The 20920-nt window shown below is 34.1% G+C and overlaps 1 protein-coding gene across 1 annotated transcript; it reads left to right on the top strand.

Annotated features, from left to right (window-relative positions):
- Positions 1-5462: 5462 nt before the first annotated feature.
- Positions 5463-8192, top strand: LOC141390330 (uncharacterized). The gene is made up of 3 exons (XM_073963248.1): positions 5463-5845; positions 7729-7851; positions 7926-8192. Exons 1-3 carry the CDS (start codon positions 5532-5534, stop codon positions 7993-7995), a joined length of 507 nt encoding a protein of 168 aa, XP_073819349.1. The 5' UTR covers positions 5463-5531; the 3' UTR covers positions 7996-8192.
- Positions 8193-20920: the final 12728 nt, after the last annotated feature.

The raw sequence follows: 20920 nt of genomic DNA, 5'->3' as shown, positions 1-20920 counted from the left end.
AAGTGATTCTATGTATATCCCTAGAAGGAACAATGGGTCTATCTCGCTTCCTTTTGTATGTTACATACAAATGCACTAACACATAATACCCCTTACCACATAGTGGTGTAGGGTATAAAAACAGGCGTGGTCGGATCTTTAGGCCCCAAAGAAGTACTCAGATCAACCGATACATGTGTAATTTTTGCAAATATATCGCATAGGGGAGCTACACCACCACCTCTGGAATTCAATAAAATATGAAGCTTTTTTCGCCGGTCATCCATGTACATTCCCTAACAATTTCAGGAAAATCGGTTAAATAGTTTTTGCGGAAAAAAATTAAATTGAAAATTGAACAAGTAAAAAAGTATCAGTCGGCTTTGCCGACAGAGATATACCCTCAGCCTGTGTGAATTTAAAATACTTCTTTCGGGAAAAAACGTATTTATTTAGGGGGGTTTCAAATTTTTGGGCGTATGAACTTCCCTACAAAAATATGGACTAGGATAAAAGCTCAAAGCTTCTGAGTTGCCATGCGCTCCAGCCACTACATATGGTGCCATAGGGATTTTTTAAACTTTTCGGGCTGTTTTCTCAAGAAATATGGACTTGCCCCTGATAAAGATTTTACCGCTGTAATGGAGACAGCGAATACAAGTTGCTTCAACATAAACCAAAGTGATTCGAGAGCAGGTATTAAAGTGAATTTATCCGAAATTTTGTGTGGGAGGTACCCGAAGGAGTGGACAAATACAGTACATATTCGGACATAATATATATCTGGTAGATATATTACGATATGTTAAGTATGGACCAAATCGGCCACTCTCTTCAAGAGTTATAATGGGCACAATTTTTCCGAACATTTTTGAACTTTTGTGGAGGAGGTACCTGAAGGAGTGCGCCGATATGGCTTATCTTTGAACTTAAACTATTTTTTCACAAAATATTAGGAACGCCGAATTATGGACCGAATCGGCAGATCCTTTCGAGAGTTATCTTGAGCTTCAACAACTACACACGGCGTCACAGGGGTTTTTTTGCAACTTTCAGGCTATTTTCTCAGGAAGTATGGACCTGCCCCTGATGAAACTTGTACCGTCGTATGGGGGGAAGTGAATACAAGTTGCTACAATAAAAAACGAAGCGATTCAAAAACCTAAGGTGGGTTATTGCGAACATTTCAATAAAAGAATTATCCATATCGATCCAGCCGTTCTTAGCTGCTGCCATTACCAACGAACGACATTTGATTTTTATTTAAAAAAATATTAATAATTATACCATACCACTCAAGGAATTTTTACATTCCATTATGCCATTTGTAGAAAGTGTTAGTTTTTATACCCTCCACCATAATATAAGGCTATAATTGTATTCTTGATCCGCATGAAATTCTATGTCGATATAACCATGTACGTCTGTCTATTGAAATCAAGTTACAGCTCGCAATATTTAATATAGAGTTTTGTAATTTGGCACAGAAGTTTCTATTACTCCTAGAATGTTTGGTATATGAAATTGGCTATATCAGTCCACGTTTTTTGTAGGCCCCACAGAACGGTACATACCGTTTTACGATATTTTGAATGCTTTAGCCACATTATCTCACCGAAATGGCTGAAATTTGACTGTTAGTCTACTTTGGAGCTACAAAACTTTCCCCCCAGAAATTTGTCAGTAGACATCCACGTTTTGATAGAATGGTACCTCCCGATTATCTTACCGAAATGGCTTAAATGTTGCATTTTGACTTCTTTGGGCCTACAACACTTTCCCACTGTAATTTTTCAGTATAGGACCACGTTTTGATATAGCCCCCATAGAATGGTACCTCCCGTTTATCGGCATTTTGAAGGCCTTAGCAACATTATCTAACCGAAATGGATGAAATTTGGTATTTCATTTTCTTTGGGGCTATAAAACTTTCCCCCAGAAATTTTACATAGCAACCATAGACCGGTACCTTCCAATGTATTTTAAATGTTTCAGTCTTTACAGGATTAGTCTACTGTATTGACTTCATTTGCTACTTCGGGTAGGAAAGCGAAGCACGAAGAATATTATCAATATTGGTTCATATTTTGGTATATGAAGTTACCTCCACATGTGACGTATTTTGAAGGTTTGAAAGGCCTACCCCCTTAATGTTTTCCATTTGATCCAAAACTCTTTTATATGAAATTCAATTTCGATCGGTTAACGTCAGTGTTCGGAAATAAACACTATGATATCGTACCATACCGTTCTGTACCGTACCAAGGTGGATATATACACTACGATAATGTACCGCTCCGGAACACAAACACTAAAAAATATGTTAGTGATACCGTACATGGAGCGGTACGTTATTGCTTCTTTTCGAACACTGGTTAAAGTTAACCCGTGTCACCGGAACGATCTCTTTTTATACCCTCAGCATTTATGCTAACGAGGGTATATACACTTTCATACTGGCAAAATGTGCCTCATCGAAATAATGGTTTTAAACCCTAAGTATGTTTGGACGAAATGTGTTTCAGACAATTTCGATTCGATTGAGCAATGTCCGTCCGTCTGTCTGTCTGTCTGTCTGGAGCGCACGATAACTCTCGAACGGATGAACCGATTCGGTTCAAATTTTGGCTTTCCTAATATTTTGCCCAAACTTAAATTATTTTCGAAGATGGACTATATCGGTCCACTCCTTCCGGTACCTCCCCCACAAAAGTTCTAAAATGTTCGGAAAATTTTTGCGCACGTTAACTCTGAAGGGAGTAACCGATTTGGTCCATACTTTGCCCATCGTAAAATGTGTACGAGACTTAGATAATGTTTCAATATAGACTCAATCGGCCCCCTCCTTCGGGTACCTCCCACACAAAATTTCGGAAAAGTTCAGTTTAGGGCCATCTCTCAAATCCCTCTGATTTTTGTTTTAGCAACTTGTATTCACTGCCCTCCATACAACGGTACAAGTTTCATTAGGGGCAAGTCCATACTTCCTGAGAAAATAGCCTGAAAATTGGAAAAAAACCCTATGACACCGTATGAGGTGGTTGGAGCGCAAGATAACTCTAGAACGGATCTGCCGATTCGGTCCAAAATTTGGCCTTAGTAATATTTTATACAAGCATAGTTTAAGTTCGAAGATAAGCCATATCGGTCCACTTCTTCAGGTACCTCCCCCACAACAGTTCAAAAATGTTCGGAAAATTTGTTCATACGGTAATTGGTCCATACTTTGGCCGAATTGGTCCATACTTTACACATCCTAATATATCTACTAGATATAGATCAGGTTCAAATATGGACTATATTTGTCCACTCCATCCGGTACCTCCCACACAAAATTTCGGGACCTTTTTTTTTTTGAAGCAACTTGCATTCGCTGGTTCAATTACGATGGTAAACGTTTTCCCAGGGGCAAGTCCATACTTCTTGAGCAAACATCCCGAAGGGTGTAAAAACCCCCTATGACACCATTTATAGTGGCTAGAGATCCACTTCCATAATGGTCAATGTAGATCCATTCCTTTTAGTATCTCCTCCGCAAAACTTTTGATCTATAATCCTAATGAACATTTTTGTCGGTTAAAATTCCCAAAATTTTTAAAAACCGCTAAATACATACGTTTTTTGGGAAAAAATTGTTTCAATACTCGTATATACAGGCTGAGGGTATATCTCTGTAGGCAAAGCCGACTGATACTTTTTTACTTGTTCCATAGTAATTTGTATGAGACCAAACATGGAGCAAGAAAGAAGGTGATACAATAATACCAACTGTACAAAATACTTTTGTACATACTTTTTACTTTTTGTGTCGAGGCGCCAAAATTTCCACCAAAATTTCCAGCAGCCTAAATAAATAAATATTTTATTACCATTATCAGTTCTTATCATAAGTGGTAAATTATAATTCCATATTTCGTGAACGCATCAAATAGAAGATAGCGTAGCTGCTATCCTAGTGTTGTGTGTGCATTACGTGTTGCATTACGAGCGGTCGCATTTAAGGTTTTATGACCATTTTTATGACACACACGATGTTGGAAAATTCTTCATTGATCAACGGATTGTTTGGTTTGGTCAATGAAGGGTCTAGATATAAGAATTAGTGATAGTCTAGGTTAAGAAATAATTTGTAGATTAGCTGCTAAGTGAAAATATTGAAAATAAAGAGTTAGTGTGAAACAACCACTCAACCAAAGAAGATCGTCTGCTTCTTTTAACTATCAACATACAGACTAGCTGCGGCAGTCTGTTCGATGCACCGTGCATCCCATAAACCTTATTTACACCAACTGTAGTGCTATTCTCTAACTCATTTTTTGAGTTACCGACAAAAATCGGTAAAAATAAAAGGCAAACTTAGGATTGACAAGTCCAAATAAAAGTTGAAAGCACTTTTGCTATCGGTAGAACTTTACGACTACTTTGTATTCGTCTCCAACTTACTGAAAAACATCGTTAATTATCAAATTCTAATTTGTCGGTAACTCACAAAAAAATTAGAGAATCGCACTACTGATGTCTTCATTTGCTCTCAAAACATATTACAAAAATGCTATAATGGCCGCATTTATTGTCACATCGATAAAAAAATTTACAGATCATTGTTGTGGCTAAAAAACGATTTCTACAAAAATTTATGATGATCTCGATAACGATCTTTGTACGGTGCCACAGGCGGATTTTCAGGAAACCGCTCTACAGGCCACAATTATTTGCCAATCGATGACAATATTTCTCCTGTTCATTGTTGTGACTAAAAAATTTGTGAAAATCAGGTTGGATTTTAATATTACCTATATAAAAGAACCCAAATTACCTATAATTGGCATACATGCATATTGGAGCAATTTACATTGCCTTGGTTAGAACCATGGCCCAAAATGAAGGTCTTCCAAAAGGGAAATTCACTTAGCCCCTGTCTTGTAACTATATTTTTTTATTCGTCTATATTCGTAATAATTTGGGCATCGATAGCTCAGCCCTTAGATGATATACAGACCTAAGTCTTCGTAGACATGTTCTATATAGTTAAGAATTCTTCATTCAAATATCAGTGTTCCACATGTGCGCTTAAGCGAGTAAATTGATCTACAAAATTTGACAATTCGTGTGAGAACAATACAGTTTTAGCAAAAAGAGGGAGTTAAAAATATTACGCTGCATTTATTGTCCAAAGTTTTTGTTATTTTTATTTCTTATTTATATTGATTTGTTTCACCGTACACCACAAAAAAGTACACAACACAAATATATTTGCAGAAAATTTCATTCAACAGTTTACAAAAATTATTTGTAAGGGCGAAACCTATAACTCTGAGTGTTGCGTGTGCGTTTAAAAAAAACAAAATACATGTATTTCAAATTGAAATACATATATTGAAATATATTTTTGAACGCATACGCAATACGCAGAGTTATAGGTTTCGGCCTAAAACATGTTTTTTGTTGCCATTCAATTTGAAATACATATATTTTTGTTTTTTTGCTTTGCGCACGCACCCAGTTTTGTAGGTAAACCGGTGACATTGAAAAATATTTGAAATAAATAAAAAATGGAAGCAGAAAAAAATTCACATGACAAACTTTCTATTAACGATTCGCCTTCAAAATCTTCCCAAAAATTATCAACAGCAGATATTTCTGCAGAAGACCATGTGCTTTCGACCAGTGTACATTCGAAAAAACTTCCCAATTCGGATTATATTACGGATGAAGTAATCAAACGTTATGTTGGTTCCAAAGAAAGTCTTAATTCCAAAGAAATTCGCATCCTATTAAGAGACTCCCGAGATTCAATTTTAAGGCAGTACAATGATCAATTGGATTATAGTAATTCACCAAGTTTCAGCCAGTTGAAGTCACCATAGTACGTATTCTGCTTTTTGTTTATATTTTGTATATGTCTCGGTCCTTTTCTTGACCATAACATAAAATCTGTGATATTGTGTAAAGAAAAGTTATTTCGACATACATATGTGGTTGAAAGAAAAGACAATTTTATGCATTAACTAGCGATGGACCATTTTTTGTCATTACAATAGTTAGAAAATAAGCACGGTAATGAGTGTCATATACATATGTAAATATGTATGTAGAAAATTTTATTTTGATTTTCGAGCCTCATCACGGTGCTCTTGAATCAAATTTAAATGGAAGGTGCTTACACCTGGAAAGTTTTTACGGATTCTGAAACTACAATGTTCATAGATGAGAAAAATCAAAAAATCGCCGGAGCGCTCTTTAAATAAATCGCGATTCAAGTTGACATTTCTAGGGGTTGTTTAGGTTTTTGCGATTTTGCTTGGAAACCGCAAGTCCTATCAAATTCAAGCAAAATCGCGAAACCCTAACAAAAAAACCTAAAAATGTAAACTGAGCTTCTTTATCTCAAAAATGGTGCAGCCTGAGAACAAACCATAAACGTCAATCCTGTAGAGAATTTTCACAGCTACAACATTTTCTTTAGCTCCATTTCGATTGGACTTGCGGTTTCCAAGCAAGATCGCGAAAACCTAAAAAAACATCTAAAAATGTGAATTTTGACCGCGATTTATTTAAAAATCCCTACGGCGATTTTTTCTTGTTTTTGGATTTTTCTCATCTATGAACATTGCTGTTTCAGAATTCACAAAAACTTTCCATGTGTAAGCGGTTTTCATTAAAAGTTAGTTAAGGCGCACCCTTCATGGCATTGTTTTATAAGGGGGCGATACACTCAGTGCATTGTCTCAATTTGAACTTCAATATCTCAAAAATGGTAAACCCTACGAAAATACAATAAAGGTCAATCTTGTAGAGAATTTTCATAGTTACAACATTTTCTTCAGTCTTATTTTGATAGGACTTGCATTTAGATAGGACTGAGCAAAATCGTGAAAACCTAAACAAACCCTAAAAATGTCAACTTGAATCGCGATTAATTTAAAAAGCGCTCCGGCGATTTTTTTTTTGTTTTTTCTCATTTATGAACATTGTAATTTCAGAATCCGCAAAAACTTCCCAGGTGTAAGCACCTTCCATTTAAATTTGATTCAAGAGCCCCGTGTCATTTAAGGATTTTTTTACTTATTCCGTTTCTAACCCTTTCGGACCCGAACTTTTTTCCTCGCATTAGTAGTTATTTTAAAAACATAGAATTAAAGTATAAGTCAAAACTGAGACATAACATAAATTGGTGGGCGTTACCCCACCTATTTCGGAAGATAAAGTACATTTTATCTAAAATTTATTTGCTCATTATTTTGTGCAATTATGTAAATATAAATGTTATAATCGTATAGAAGTATACCTCTGACCTTACTTTTGAAGAATCAAAACTAAAGTTTAACATAAAGCTCATACATTTTGATTTTGAAACGATTTAAATAATTTGGACTGTACACATCGATTTTTGACATGCCGTGATTTTCCAGACTTCACATTGAATAATGCATCGTAGTTCTGTTGATCGGGATACAACTGGCACTTTTTTATAATTTTTGCATTCTTAGAACTACAATTAGCCAAAGCAATGTGTTCTTTGAGGAAAAAATTCCGTTAGTTTTAAATAAAACGACGTCAAAATCGAAGTTGCTTATAAGCAACGTTGGGGCCGAGAGGGCTAAGAATTAAAATTTTTAACCTTAAATGCGTCGAGACACATAAACAAGTCTTTTCGCAACATTCACCCATGGATGATTCCAGCTGTATCGATCATTAAATAATTGATGTTTTTTATCTCCTCCCAACAATGTAAATACATGTGTTCAGTCCCTTAATTTGTCGTGAACGTTACCGCTTAACAAAGAGACTCTACGAGCATCAGCTGCAAAGTGAGACCCAACAAATTATAAATCAACAAGAAAAAGCCTTTGATGCCATTTGTTTTGTACGGTAATAAACGTCAAAGAAATTCGTATATCCATATATCATCTATATATAACTGAATTTTGCTTTTCTCATTGCAGAGTTATGGCCATAACCTCATTATGGCCACCGCTTCATACACGACGCAATGTGGAACATACCCATCAATAATATTTTCAACTGACACTGAAGCAAAGGAAACGTCTAAACTTCATAATGACAGTGGACTGGAGTAAAACATAATTTAAGATTCAAGAAATACATATGTACATATATAACACATTTGTACGAAATAGTCAGAGCGTGTTTAAGTGTGATATGTCATCACATGGTGGACACATTCATCATAAATTCACATGTTGAAATCTAATTCATTCTGTATACATATGTATGTATCTACGTGTATGTCTGTACATCCCTTTATTAACACCAATTATGATATAAAACACATTCAACAAGATAACAACTTTTTCAATTCGTTATGGAAAATATCCAACTGGGTTAACAATTTAATTGTTGCGAGTCAGCAGCACCTTAGAAAGAGAGAACAAAACGAAAAGATAATTTATTTTTTGAATGTCATACTTTTACTACCTCCAAAGAAATCCAACAGGTGAGTGAAGGTAGATTTTCATCAACTTTTCATAGACGATATCCTGGGGACACATACCCATGTTGAAAACAAAACACTTGGAACCAAATAAAATAATTTGTCAAGAACTGAACAGCAAAAAGGTCCAGGAAAATGATAAATTTGGGACTTTTTAATCTTTTGATGAGAAACAAAAGAAAACAGACATGTTAAATATGTAGGAGTATTAAAAAGTTTCAAGGTTATTGTCCAGTGGGACTTCAACGTTTTTATTAAAACATAAACTTGTTAAATCATACCAAAATGTCTTCTAAAACTTGTCAAACGAAAACAAAACGATTTCTTAAAAAGCGAAACAAGTTAGAACGGTATTAAGTTCGACAGGGTCAATTTGTCTGCACCCACCACCACTAGTTGTATTGAAGTAAAATGAAACAATTTGTTTCCGTTCCTTTATAAAAATACTAAGTTTTACTACATATACTGTCCAAATGGAATGACTGTATTTGGAAGATGTGTATACTAAAGTACTGCAAGTGCCGTCTTGCATGAACTGCAATTTTTCAAGACTAAGACATTATTGAAGCCATTCGCAAATACTAAGCCGAATCATTCACATAACAGTTGCGCGCTGTTTCATATAAGACATTGTGTGATGCCTTGCATAGGCTTGACCTCATCGACAAGCTCGTTTGACTGTAAGTGGCAACATGCCATTTCTAGCTTGTGGCATATTGTTGTCATTGTGCACTGTGGTCGAAAATACTTTCTGAGCAGATATCAATACGAAAATTTTAGTAAGGGCTAGTTTAGCAAAACAAATAAAAAGAAGCAAAAAAAACTTTAGGTATAGCCCCCATAGAACGGTACCCCCTGATTTCTGGCATTTTGGGGGTCTTGACTAACCCCCAGTTTTTGTAACTTATTTTTGTTCGTTCGTCTATATTCGTAATAATTTAGGCATTCATAGCTCAGCCCCCAGATGACATACACATCTAATTTTTAGTATACCCGTTCCATATATCGTTAAGGATTCCTCATTTAAAAATCAACGCTCTACATTTGCGCTAAAGCGAGTAAATCGATCTACAAAATTTGACAATTCGTGTGAGAAGAATAAAAATTTTTACAAAAACTGGGGGTAAATCTTTCAATGAAATTGGCTAAAATTTGGCTATCGGTATTCCCTAGTGTTAGAAATCTTCTTGGCAAAATTTTTTGAATTGGCGGTTTTGATAGGGTCCCCATATAATGGAACCGCCCGATTTTCGGAATTTTGAAGTTTTAATATAAGTTATATTAATTCGAAATGCCACTTAATCTTTCCTGGAGGTAGGTTACCCCCAGAAAATTGTCGATTAATGTATGTCCCAACTTTGATGTTGTCCCCATAAATCGGTACCGTCCAATATTCGGTATTTTTAGGGTTCTAACCGTAATATTCCATCAAAATTGCTGAATTTTCCAAATTTTATATTGAGGACCACATTTTAACGTATCATATAACTTCATATAATATAACTGAACCGCACAATGTCTCTTCCATATATTTAAAAAGCTGAAATGTATCACCTGCACATTTGAAAAAATGACAAAAACACCCTGTAAGGTGCCCTCAGTATTTTGGGAACCATTTCCAAAGACGCGGAAAGACGCAGCTGATAGTCTGAAAATATAATCTTTAGACTACTACTGATCTTTTAAGAAATATTCGTTGGGGGGAAACGGGGGGAATTTAACTACAACTTTACATGAAATTTAATTATACTGAAGAAATGACATTACAAAAGTCCTTCAGTCAACACGCGTATTCAATAATGAATCCCAAAAATTAACAATCACAAAACTGCATAAAAATTAAGTTAATACATTGGTTTTCAATATTCGAATTAAATTTAGTCTATATAGAGTTCGTTTAGTTTGATACTAATATACATATATCTTTCACCTAACTTTTGCACTAAATTCACCTCGAAATCCAACCTGTTAAAATTTCTCTTTTTTGATGCTGTTTTCGAAGAGTGCAGTAAGAAGTAATCCATAACAAATTTATTTTACAGAAATTTAGCATGTTAGGAGTAGATATGAACACATTTGGTACCAAAAATTAGACTTTCATTTTTAATTTTGGCCAATGGCAGCGACCACTATGTTGTGGTCGCTTGTGCGTTTTAATGTGGTCATTGCGGTCGATTGTGCGTGATCATTTGGTGAATTCTAAGTGAAGTCAGACACTTTGGAAAACATTTTTTTTATATCCTTTATATTTTGCTTTGTTGATGCTACTCCTCAACAAACGACATCAGTTGTGAAATAAAAAGAAGAATTGTATTGGCCAACAGATGCTACTTTTGTTTAAGTAAGCAGTTTAAAAACAAAGCCACATCTCGTCCAACAAAAATAACGATCTACAAAACACTGATACTACCCGTGCTGATGTATGGCTCCGAAGCCTGGGTAATTGCGCAAGCAGACATGGCAGTGCTTGGTGTGTTTGAGAGAAAAATTTTTCGAAATATCTACGGACCAATCTGCGTTGACGGCGAATATCGACGTCGCATGAACCACGAGCTGTATCTGCTATACAACGACAGCAATATTGTTAAACGTATCGAGATGCAGCGATTACGTTGGCTAGGCCATATCATCAGAGTACGTAAAAATACTTTAAATAAAATTTCCAATCGTTTCGTTTCGTATTTTCCATAGGAACAATACAAAACGAAACATAACCCTCGTTGGCCGAGCTCGCTGTTTAGTTTCGTTTTGTTTACATTCGTGAGTACGAACAAAACGAAAAGCGAATGTGAATAAATCAAAAACGTTTGGTGGTTGATAAAATTCACTGTGGTATGCTGATGCTAACTTATAGGGTTGTTAAGCAATCACATGTGTGTGTGTGTGTGTCTGAGTGTGTCATTGACCACAACGCACGGCAAACGTTTCCCAAAAATACTTGTCGTTTCGGTGGTGAATGAAACAACTCGGCAAAGCATAGCCGAAGTTACATTTCACCAATCGTACGGTTTCCATCTTTTTACGTTGAAAAGTTTGTGTTTTTGTTTTGGTTGTTAGAATGAAACGATTCAGAGAAGCTGAAAAGTTTGTGGCTTTGTGTGATTGGTACGGGAATCGTTTTGTTTCTTTCCGTTCATTGCATATCATAAGAATGAGCGATGATGAACCCGCTAAAAAGGCGTACAAATACGGACCGTTTGGCGGTGCACACAGAATTGGAAGGCCAAGGAATAGATGGCGCAAACAAGTGGATGATGAGATGAAAAGGCGCGGTATTCCAGAGTGCGAAGCAACAAATAGAGAGGAATGGAGATCTTTTCTTAGTTCGGCCTATGGAACAAATGTTCTGTAATGGGCCAGCTAAGTAAGTAAGTACTTTCAACTCTAGAATGCATGTGAAAACTATTTTTTCAAAAAATAAAATATAATTTAAAATAATTAAGTTTCATTGTTTTATTTAGAAATGCACTTAAAACTAGGAAATAATTTGTCGCTTAGCCTCAATAAATATATTCTTTCTCATGATGGAATCTCTCAAATAAAACGCTTGCCGTTAAATTTTGCCACCATTTATAATTTAAAGCAAGCGTTTTATTTGAGAGATTCCATCATGAGAAAGAATATATTTATTGAGGCTAAGCGACAAATTATTTTAATTTTTATTTTTTTTTTTTTTTAAATTTTATGTTATTTTTAACTTTTTAGTAAATAAATTTTTTTGACCACAGAGAACAAAATTATTGTCAATTTAGGGCGAAAATTTAGATAAAAACTTTAAAATGCCTGAAATCGTGTATCGTTATATAAAGGCTATACCAAAACCTGCACTTATGTCCATAATTTTAGGTGGGGAAGTTTCTGTACCATTGGGGACTCCAAATGCCTAGTTACAGCCAATTCGGCCTCAAAATGAAGATAAAATCCTCATAACACTTTAAATGGGGGCTATATCAAAACCTGGACCTATGTTCACAATTTTTGGTGGGGAAATGCCTGTATCATTGGAAATGCCAAATGACAGCTAATTCGGTAAAAAATGAAGATAAAATTCTCAAAATACTTGAAATCGGGTGGTACATGGGGGCTGTAGGAAAAAATGGGCCCATATTCATGTATTGTCATCCAAATCTGAAAAGTGTACAAATTCAGTTCGATTGGTCAAAATTGAGTTACCAGATTTGAAATACAATTTAAATAAAACACGTTAAAACACTGTGAAATGGACCAATCTTTGTTTTAATATCATATTCATTTATTGTCATCCAAATCTGAAAAGTGTGCAAAGTTTTAGTCCGATTGGTCAACTGCAACTGTGTCAAAATTGAGTTACCAGATTTGAAATGCAATTTAAATAAAACACCGTTAAAACACTATAAAATGCATACTCATGTATTGTCATCTAAATCAGCTGTGTTAAAAATGAGTTACCAGATTTGAACTAAACGGACCAAAGCAAGTTAACCCTTCGTTGGACACCAATATTGTTTGTCATATTCGTAACACATGAGTCTGGCCAGACCCATACAATTATTTATATTTTTTTAGTAAACTTAATTAACATTTTCATATTAAAAGTTGTAAAATATGTTTAAAGGACCCTAATCTTTAATGAGTAATCCTTATTTGTCAAAAAACATGCCGAAAAACTATAAATTTAAATGATAAGTTGGTAAAACAGGACGTATGCCTACGAAGTAAAAAATTCGTAGTTTTCTTGTCTCTATGCTCAAAAATCCTATGTATATTTCATTTTGAAGCACTATATTTTAGTTTTGGCCTATTATTCAGAATGAAGAGTGTCTATTTTATAACTTTACAGCTTATTGCAGTGAAATAACGATGATATCAAGAGGTAAATAAAGGCATATATCCTACGGATTTTCTTATAATTCATGTGGAGAATCCTATATTTGGACCAATCCACCCTACAAAAAGAGCAGACAAGCTAAGTAATGGGTTTTATTAGTCCAGTTATGTGTTTAATTGTCTAGAATACAAGTGTAACCCTATTTGCCAGGGATTTTTTTAGGTTGTGGTACATTCACTGATTTCAAACTCATATCCTGCCTTTGGGACCTTTTTATGTGCAATTTTGAAGACATGGTAGGGTGAAATGTGACAAGTTTCATAAAAGGGCATTCATTTTGTCAAGTAATGTAGGAAAAATCAAATTTTAAGAAAAATTTCGGAAAATTTTCAATAAAAAAAGGTTAGGGTCTGGCCAGACTCATGTGTTACGAATGTGATATGTATGTCAAAAAATCCTTGTAGCTCCTTTTCTGGTGATCCTTTTGACTTCACGTTTCCTTCATTTGAAAGGTAAGAAAATTTCATGAAGCTACCTGGAATCTCAGGTTCATAGCTTTATCGTAACCCAGTTTAAAATGCAAAATAAAATGAAAAAGGCCTGGCTAGACTCTGGTGTCCAACGGAGGGTTAAATAAAACACTGTAAAAATTATGTTTTGTCAACCAAATTATTAACCAGTTTTTTCTTGCTTAGAATTGACAAGACGGCACCACATGTCATACAGCCCGAGAAACAATGCAAGTCCTGCGTCCAGAATTGGACACCTAGATCGTGCGATTTAACACCTTTAGATTTTTTCTTTGAGGTTTTTTGAATTCGATAGTTTTCGCGAATAAGCCGACGACGACTCAAGCCTTAAAAGAGGAAATAGGACGCCGCATTAATGAAATACCGCAATATTTATGCAAAACGGTAATTGAAAATTCCATTAAAAGTTCGCGTGTGTGCCAGCAAACCCGCGGCGGTCATCTGCACGATATCTTGTTCCATACATAACCTCATTCCGTCTACTTTACGATATAATAAAGTTTCACGATTTTTTTTAATATCTGTGCTTTATTTAACATTTAAACATTGCGTTCTCGTTTGGACACCCTTTATTATCCCGATCATTACAACTTTGGTCTCTGAGTAACATTTTACAAATATTATGCAATCTACTCCCCAACATCCCTTCGTGATAACTTTTTAGTGACAATTGTGCGCATTAAAATAATTAGCGTTTTTATAATAATTTATTCTTAAAATCAGAAGTAAAGCCGAGAAAACTTTTGTCCGCAACAAACAAAAATTTGCTCGTGAGCGGATTGGTAGTGGGTAATTTTTTCTTAACCTACACGCAGAGAAAAAAATATGATTTATCCAACAATATTCTAAGAGCAAAATATGTATTGTAAAGATATTGTTAAATTCCAAATGTAGTATTGTGATTCCAACAATTGTGTTTTGTTAAATCCAAAAATTGTTTTTGTCAAGTGGACAATAGTTCTCTCTTTTCTTCGACAATTTTTCTCTTCTCTCGCTATTCGATGCTGTGTTGAAAAAAACAATTATGGTGAGTTTTGTTTGTATGACATGATGCCTTTATCTTTGTTTTTGTGTGTATGTATACCAACAAGGAGACTCTTGTTTTTATTTGTCTCTGTTTTGTTTCATTCTTCTATCTTCATTGTGCTTTGAGGTTTGATGTTATGGTGTTTAATTATTCCTTATGTTGTTGTGGGTGCTTGTGGCTTTTTGTTTGTCTTTGTTGTCAGCCAATGCAGCAAACCATGTATTGTGTTCATCAATGATTGCAATATTATACGCGACATTTATATCCAAGTTATGCGAAAAGTGTATATGAGAAGTATATACACTCAAATCAAAAATTTCTGGGCTGGTTTTCTGGGTTGACAATACTTTTTGTAAACAAAATTAGATTATGATAGTTCCTACAATCGGTATTGTTAACGATTTTTACAATATTGCGGAAATTCGAAAGTTGTTTTTGTTTTCTATGTTTGGAACAAAAGATGGTATTTTTGGATTTGGATTACAATGTTTGAACAAAACAAATACATTTTGGGAACCAAAACAGATATTTTTGTTCCAACAAAAGCGAAAAATATTTTTTCTCTGCGTGTATGTAACAAAATTCGAACAAACAATTTTAAATTTTTTTAAAAATGGATATGGAAGAATCGGCAACATTTCCAATATTGCCTCGTTAGCATTAATGCTGAGGTTATAAAAAGGGTGAAGAAATAATAAACACAATGTTTACAAGTAAATTCCATTTTTTGCAAAGTAATTTTTCCAAGTCACTGTAAACAACGGTGCCCGGACATAACTCCCACACACAAAGCTCCCAAAATGCTTTGCGGACATAACTCCCAAAATTCGGTGGGAGTTATGTCCGTGAAGTAAAGCGGACATAACACCCAAAAAAATCGGGGACATAACTCTCAACGATTTTTTTCTTAATTTATAAATTATTTCTTTGCTTAATTTTGAAATTTATAGTTATACATTCTTTTAAATTTAAGAGTAGAAGTTAGAATGTAAGCGGAATTATACATTTGAGAAGGCCTAAGTGCCAACCAATACCGAAGTATCCCCAAAATCCTCCTGAATTCATAAAATTATTTAAAAACGAAGCATTGTGGCGTTTTTTTATTGGGATAGCGTTTGCAATTTTGCTTTTTCAAAATAGTCTGGCTTAATCCCATTGTTGTTGTTTTAATATTTTAAAACAACTATTTTATTAGTGGAAAAGATTTGGCATTGTTAGCCAAGGGGTAAGGCAGGGAATACTATAGTTTCGATCCACGCCACTGGATCTCATCAGTTCCCTTGTTTCTTGTTTGTTTATTTAAAAACGAAATTATGCCCGAAATTATGTAAGTAGCAGTTAGGAGCAGTTTTAAATTGTAAAAATATTTGTTAAGAAAATCGCGCTATTTTTTCAAAAATATTTTAGTTTTTCAGAAAGTATTTGAATATTTGTACAAACACTTTTTATCTTCTTAAATTATGAACATATTTTTGTAAAAAAATCAAGCGAATTTTTTTTCAAAAATATTTTCGATTTTTTATCTCCTTAAATTGTGAAAATATTTTTGAATGCTTTTACAAAAAATTTTTATTTTCTTAAATTGTGAAAATATTTTTGTAAAAAATCGCGAATATTTTTACAAAAACTTCGTAAATTGTGAAAATATTTTTGTAAAAAATAGCGCGATTTTTTAAAAATATTTTCGCCTGCGGCGCTTTTTGTTTTTCAGAAAGTGTTTGAATATTTTTACAAAAACTTTTTATTTACTTAAATTGTGAAAATATTTTTGTAAAAAATTGCGCGATTTTTTTAAAAAATATTTTCGACTGCGGCGCTTTTCGTTTTTCAGAAAGTGTTTGAATATTTTTTACAAAAACTTTTTATCTTCTTTTTTAAAAATTCAAATGGCGCCCGGCAACACGTGATGTTGCCCAGACCCGAAAGTTTTCGTGCATCCCTCGTAGCTTATGATCGACTTGGGATTTTACATTAAAATTGAATTTTGTTTTGTGCCAAATTATGTTCAATTACACCCAACACATTTCCTTTACTTCCATCAATCCAAAAATTAACACCCTTTAAAGCTCTCCTTCCCAATATCTATCTATATTAAAATATTTAGTATTTAATTGTTTCTTGTCTTGATTAGAAGTTGAATTTTAATGCTTAGCACATTAAGAGCCATCAAAAACATTACGATTTACGTATGATAGAGTTGTGGCACATAAATGTCATGTGAAGCAACATCATGACTGCAGTATGCAATTAGTTTACAAGAACAAGAAGATGATATGCGACAACACAAAGAACTTAAAAAGGATGTGTGTGATGTATGTGTATATGTCAACAAAAACGAATCGTAATAACTACACAGATTGTAGTTTGTGCGATTGTGCGTTTTAGCCAGACCATTTGAATAGTCAAGTATGCCATATGGATTCAATGCGTTTCAAGTAGTTTCTTTGTAGAAGTGTTAGTTGGCATATACATACGTGTATAATGTATGCAATTAAGGTAATAAATGCTATAAAAACTTTATAAAAGCCTAGTGATAAATTCTGCCACAGTGACAGCTGTAATTGCAAATTGTCATGACTTCGGGGGAAAACTTAACGAAAACATTGCTGAAGAAGAAGTGCGAAACCCCCCTTTTTCTTTTATTGCAAAGTAAATGCAAAAATACCATAGCAAGAAGCAAGCAATCAAAGAAAGGAAGGATGGAATAAAGCATGAAAAGAAATAGCCTGACATATGTCAAAGACAATGAAGGAGCAAAAGAATGAATGACTTGGAATGTGTAAGATGCCACCGAATGCAATCGAATAAATACTTAAGCAATAACAATCGAAATCAAGGTAACAAGAAAAACTTTCACTTAATTTGTTAAAAAGTTCAATCAGAACAAATGGAATAACAGCAATCAGATGCAACTGTCACGCAGCAGAGAAACAATTGCAAACAAATACGACAGAAGGATGCAATTTTTGGTAAACTGATTTCTCGATGTTGTTGCTGCTGTTGTTGTTACTATGTGTGAACGAAAGTTTTACGAATGCAATTATGGTAATTACAGTCTCATTTAAGAAATTGTACAAATAGTATTTCTTCCAAAAGAATAATTACAGAAGTTTACCAAAAAAAGAAAACAATGATTTTGCAAAATAACTTTTACAACGACAAATTGATACGCGGCAAGCTTATTACAAAATTCTATGCTTATTAATATAACATTTTCAATTTAAATAAAAGTTAATACAAAGGTAATGCTTTTTAAGATGATTTTTCTCTATTCATAAAGCTTTTTACTCTTCTAAATCTATAGGCTTACGTTAAAAGTTACTTTCTTATTTAATTCTCTGTTAAAGTTAATGTTCCCATCGCCTGCAAAGCATTCTTTGCTATGCCATTGTCATAGTACATAAGACGAAGGTCAAGGACATGAGGAGAAATGCTTAAGGTCCACAATTTTGAGAAGAATTTTTTATTAGCTTTAATTACCAACAAAATTATGGCTGACAATTTCAGCTAAATTTCTGGCTTTATTAACTTTAATTTGTAATCATTTCTTGGATTTCATTATTACTTCTACGAAAACCCAACACCAGATGCTGTAGTTGGTTTATGCTGCGGACAAAATATCACGTTTCATTTGATAGCCCCTGACACAATTCCCAGTCGAAACAATGACATGTTTGTAGTATGCAGTGGCCACAATGGCAATTGTCGTTTTAAGACACCTACAAATTTTTATTCGTACAATAAGAGATTAATTCAATTACATGTTTATTAAAGTCTTTAGAGCTTTCTTTTGAGAGCACACAATAGCATCGTCAAAACAAATCCTTAAAACAAAATTATTAATATTAATATTTTGTGTTTATTAAATAATCCAAATTGTGTGATAATTAAAATGTAAATAAGCACCCTGCCAAATAATACACATACACACACAAATACACTTTCATCAACCTGCACACCCACAAAGTAAACAGGTGGAATAATATCACTGAAGCGTATATCCGCGCTTTTGGCTGACTTTGTGGCTGTGAATGTGCCAAATTGATGCGGTTGTTTGCACACTCTATACATTTAAATTGTCTGGCCGGAAACGGAAGCTTACCAAATGTTAAAGAAATGGAATTTTATTTAATTCACAGAATTGAAATATAAACAAAAGCCATCATCGTCGTCATAAAGTTTTAATGAATTCATTGTGAAGATAGTCCAGGTTTTTAATGATGATGTTGTTGCTGCTGTATCTGTCATTATTATTATTTCAAGAATTTCCATTATGTTATGGTATGTGATTACTTTCTTACCTTAATGGCAATACTTAGAAGAAAAAAAAGAAATAATATTTCATATTTCTTTTTTACATTTCGTTTTTATATCTTTTTTGTGGATGTAAAACGACATTGAAATTTGTAACAAAAGTTTAAGTTACGGAATGAATGTCTTTTTTAAAGATGAATAATATTTTGACCTGTTGATTGATAAGTATCAGTATAAGAACATAAGAAATATAAAAAATATAAACTTTATTGTTAACAATTTACATATAAATTATGTCTAGACATACCCTAAGATACTTTATTAAATAACATAACAATAAAGTCCATATATTTAAAAACTAATAGATTTTATGTAATCCCAAAAAACAACTTTTGTTTGGTACAAAAAAGCGGACCAAAACAAAATCTATATAAATAATAATTAAATGTCGTTCGTTGGTAATGACATCAGTTGAGAACGGCTGGATCGATTTGGATAATTCTTTTATTGAAATGTTCGCCATAACCAAACTTAGGTTTTTATGCAAAGAAAATTTGACCACGTCCACTTTTACTCCCACTTTTTATACCCTCCACCATAGGATGGGGGGTACATTAAGTTTGTCATTCCGTTTGTAACTACTCGAGTTAATCATTGTAGACCCCATAAACTATAAACTATATATATTCTTGATCAGCGTGCAATTCTACATCGATATAGCCATGTCCGTCCGTCTATGGAAATCACTCTAGCTTCCGAACGGATTGAAGTAGGTGGATGAAATTTTGGTAAAATCTATTATATGTATGTAGGACTTTTGGTAGCGGGCTATGTAGGTCCACGTTTTCGTATAGCCCCCATACAAAGTGACTCGTGACGCGTCGTTGTTTTAAGGAAATTTTAGGATATTAGTCCCATTTGACCACCGAATTGGTTGTAATTTGGTATTTTGTGTCTCCAGAGGCTAAAAAATATTTCTACCAAATTTTGTTTATATAGGTCCACGTTTTGGTATAGCCCCCATATAAGGCGCAATATATAGTACGCGTCATTTTAAGATATTTTGAATGTATTAGTCCCATTTGACCACAGAATCGGTTGTAACTTTGCATTTTGCGTTTTAAGAGGCTAAGAAACATATCTACTATAAAATGTTTACATAGGTCCACGTTTTGGTAGAGCCCGCCTATAACGCCCCATATATAGTACGCGTCACTTTAAGATATTTTGAATGTATTAGTCTCATTTGACCACAGAATCTGTTGTAAGTTTGTATTTTGTGTTTCCGCAGGCTAAGAAAAATTTCTACCATAAAATGTTTATATAAGTCCAAGTTTTAATATAGACCCCATAGGACGATATCTCAGATTTTCGGTATTTTGAAGGTTTTAGCCTCAATATTCCACCGAAATGGCTGAAATTTGGTATTTAGTCTTCGTTGGATGTATAAAACTTTCCCCGGAAATTTGTAGGTATAGGTCAACGCCTTCATATAGCCCCATAGGACGGTACCTCCCGATTTTCGGTATTTTGAAGGTTGTGGCCTCAATATTCCACCGAATAACACATTCCATATGAAATTTGTCGGTATAGGTCTACGCCTTCATATAGCCCCCATAGAACGGTACCTCCCGATTTTCGATATTTTGAGGGTTGTGGCCTTAATATTCCATCGAAATGGCTGAAATTTAGGGGTTAGTCTTCACTTGGGTTATAAAACATTCCATATGAAATTTGACGGTATACGTCACACGCCCTCATTTAGTCCCGTAGGTCGATATCCCCAATTTTCGGTATTTTTTAATTATATATTTCGTCCTGTTTTGGGATGCAAAACTTTCTCCCAGAAATTTATCTGTATCGGTCCA

The sequence above is a fragment of the Musca autumnalis genome, unplaced genomic scaffold (genome assembly GCF_047663935.1).
Source record: "Musca autumnalis isolate F117 unplaced genomic scaffold, ASM4766393v1 scaffold_1, whole genome shotgun sequence".
NCBI lineage: Eukaryota > Metazoa > Arthropoda > Insecta > Diptera > Muscidae > Musca > Musca autumnalis.
This window is presented reverse-complemented; position numbering and strand designations above follow the sequence as displayed.

Coding starts and splice junctions, on each gene's coding strand:
- LOC141390330 (XM_073963248.1), top strand. CDS start 5,532: ATGGAAGCAGAAAAAAATTCACATGACAAACTTTCTATTAACGATTCG. Junction 5,846..7,728: donor AGCCAGTTGAAGTCACCATA/GTACGTATTCTG, acceptor ACATGTGTTCAG/TCCCTTAATTTGTCGTGAAC. Junction 7,852..7,925: donor GATGCCATTTGTTTTGTACG/GTAATAAACGTC, acceptor TTCTCATTGCAG/AGTTATGGCCATAACCTCAT.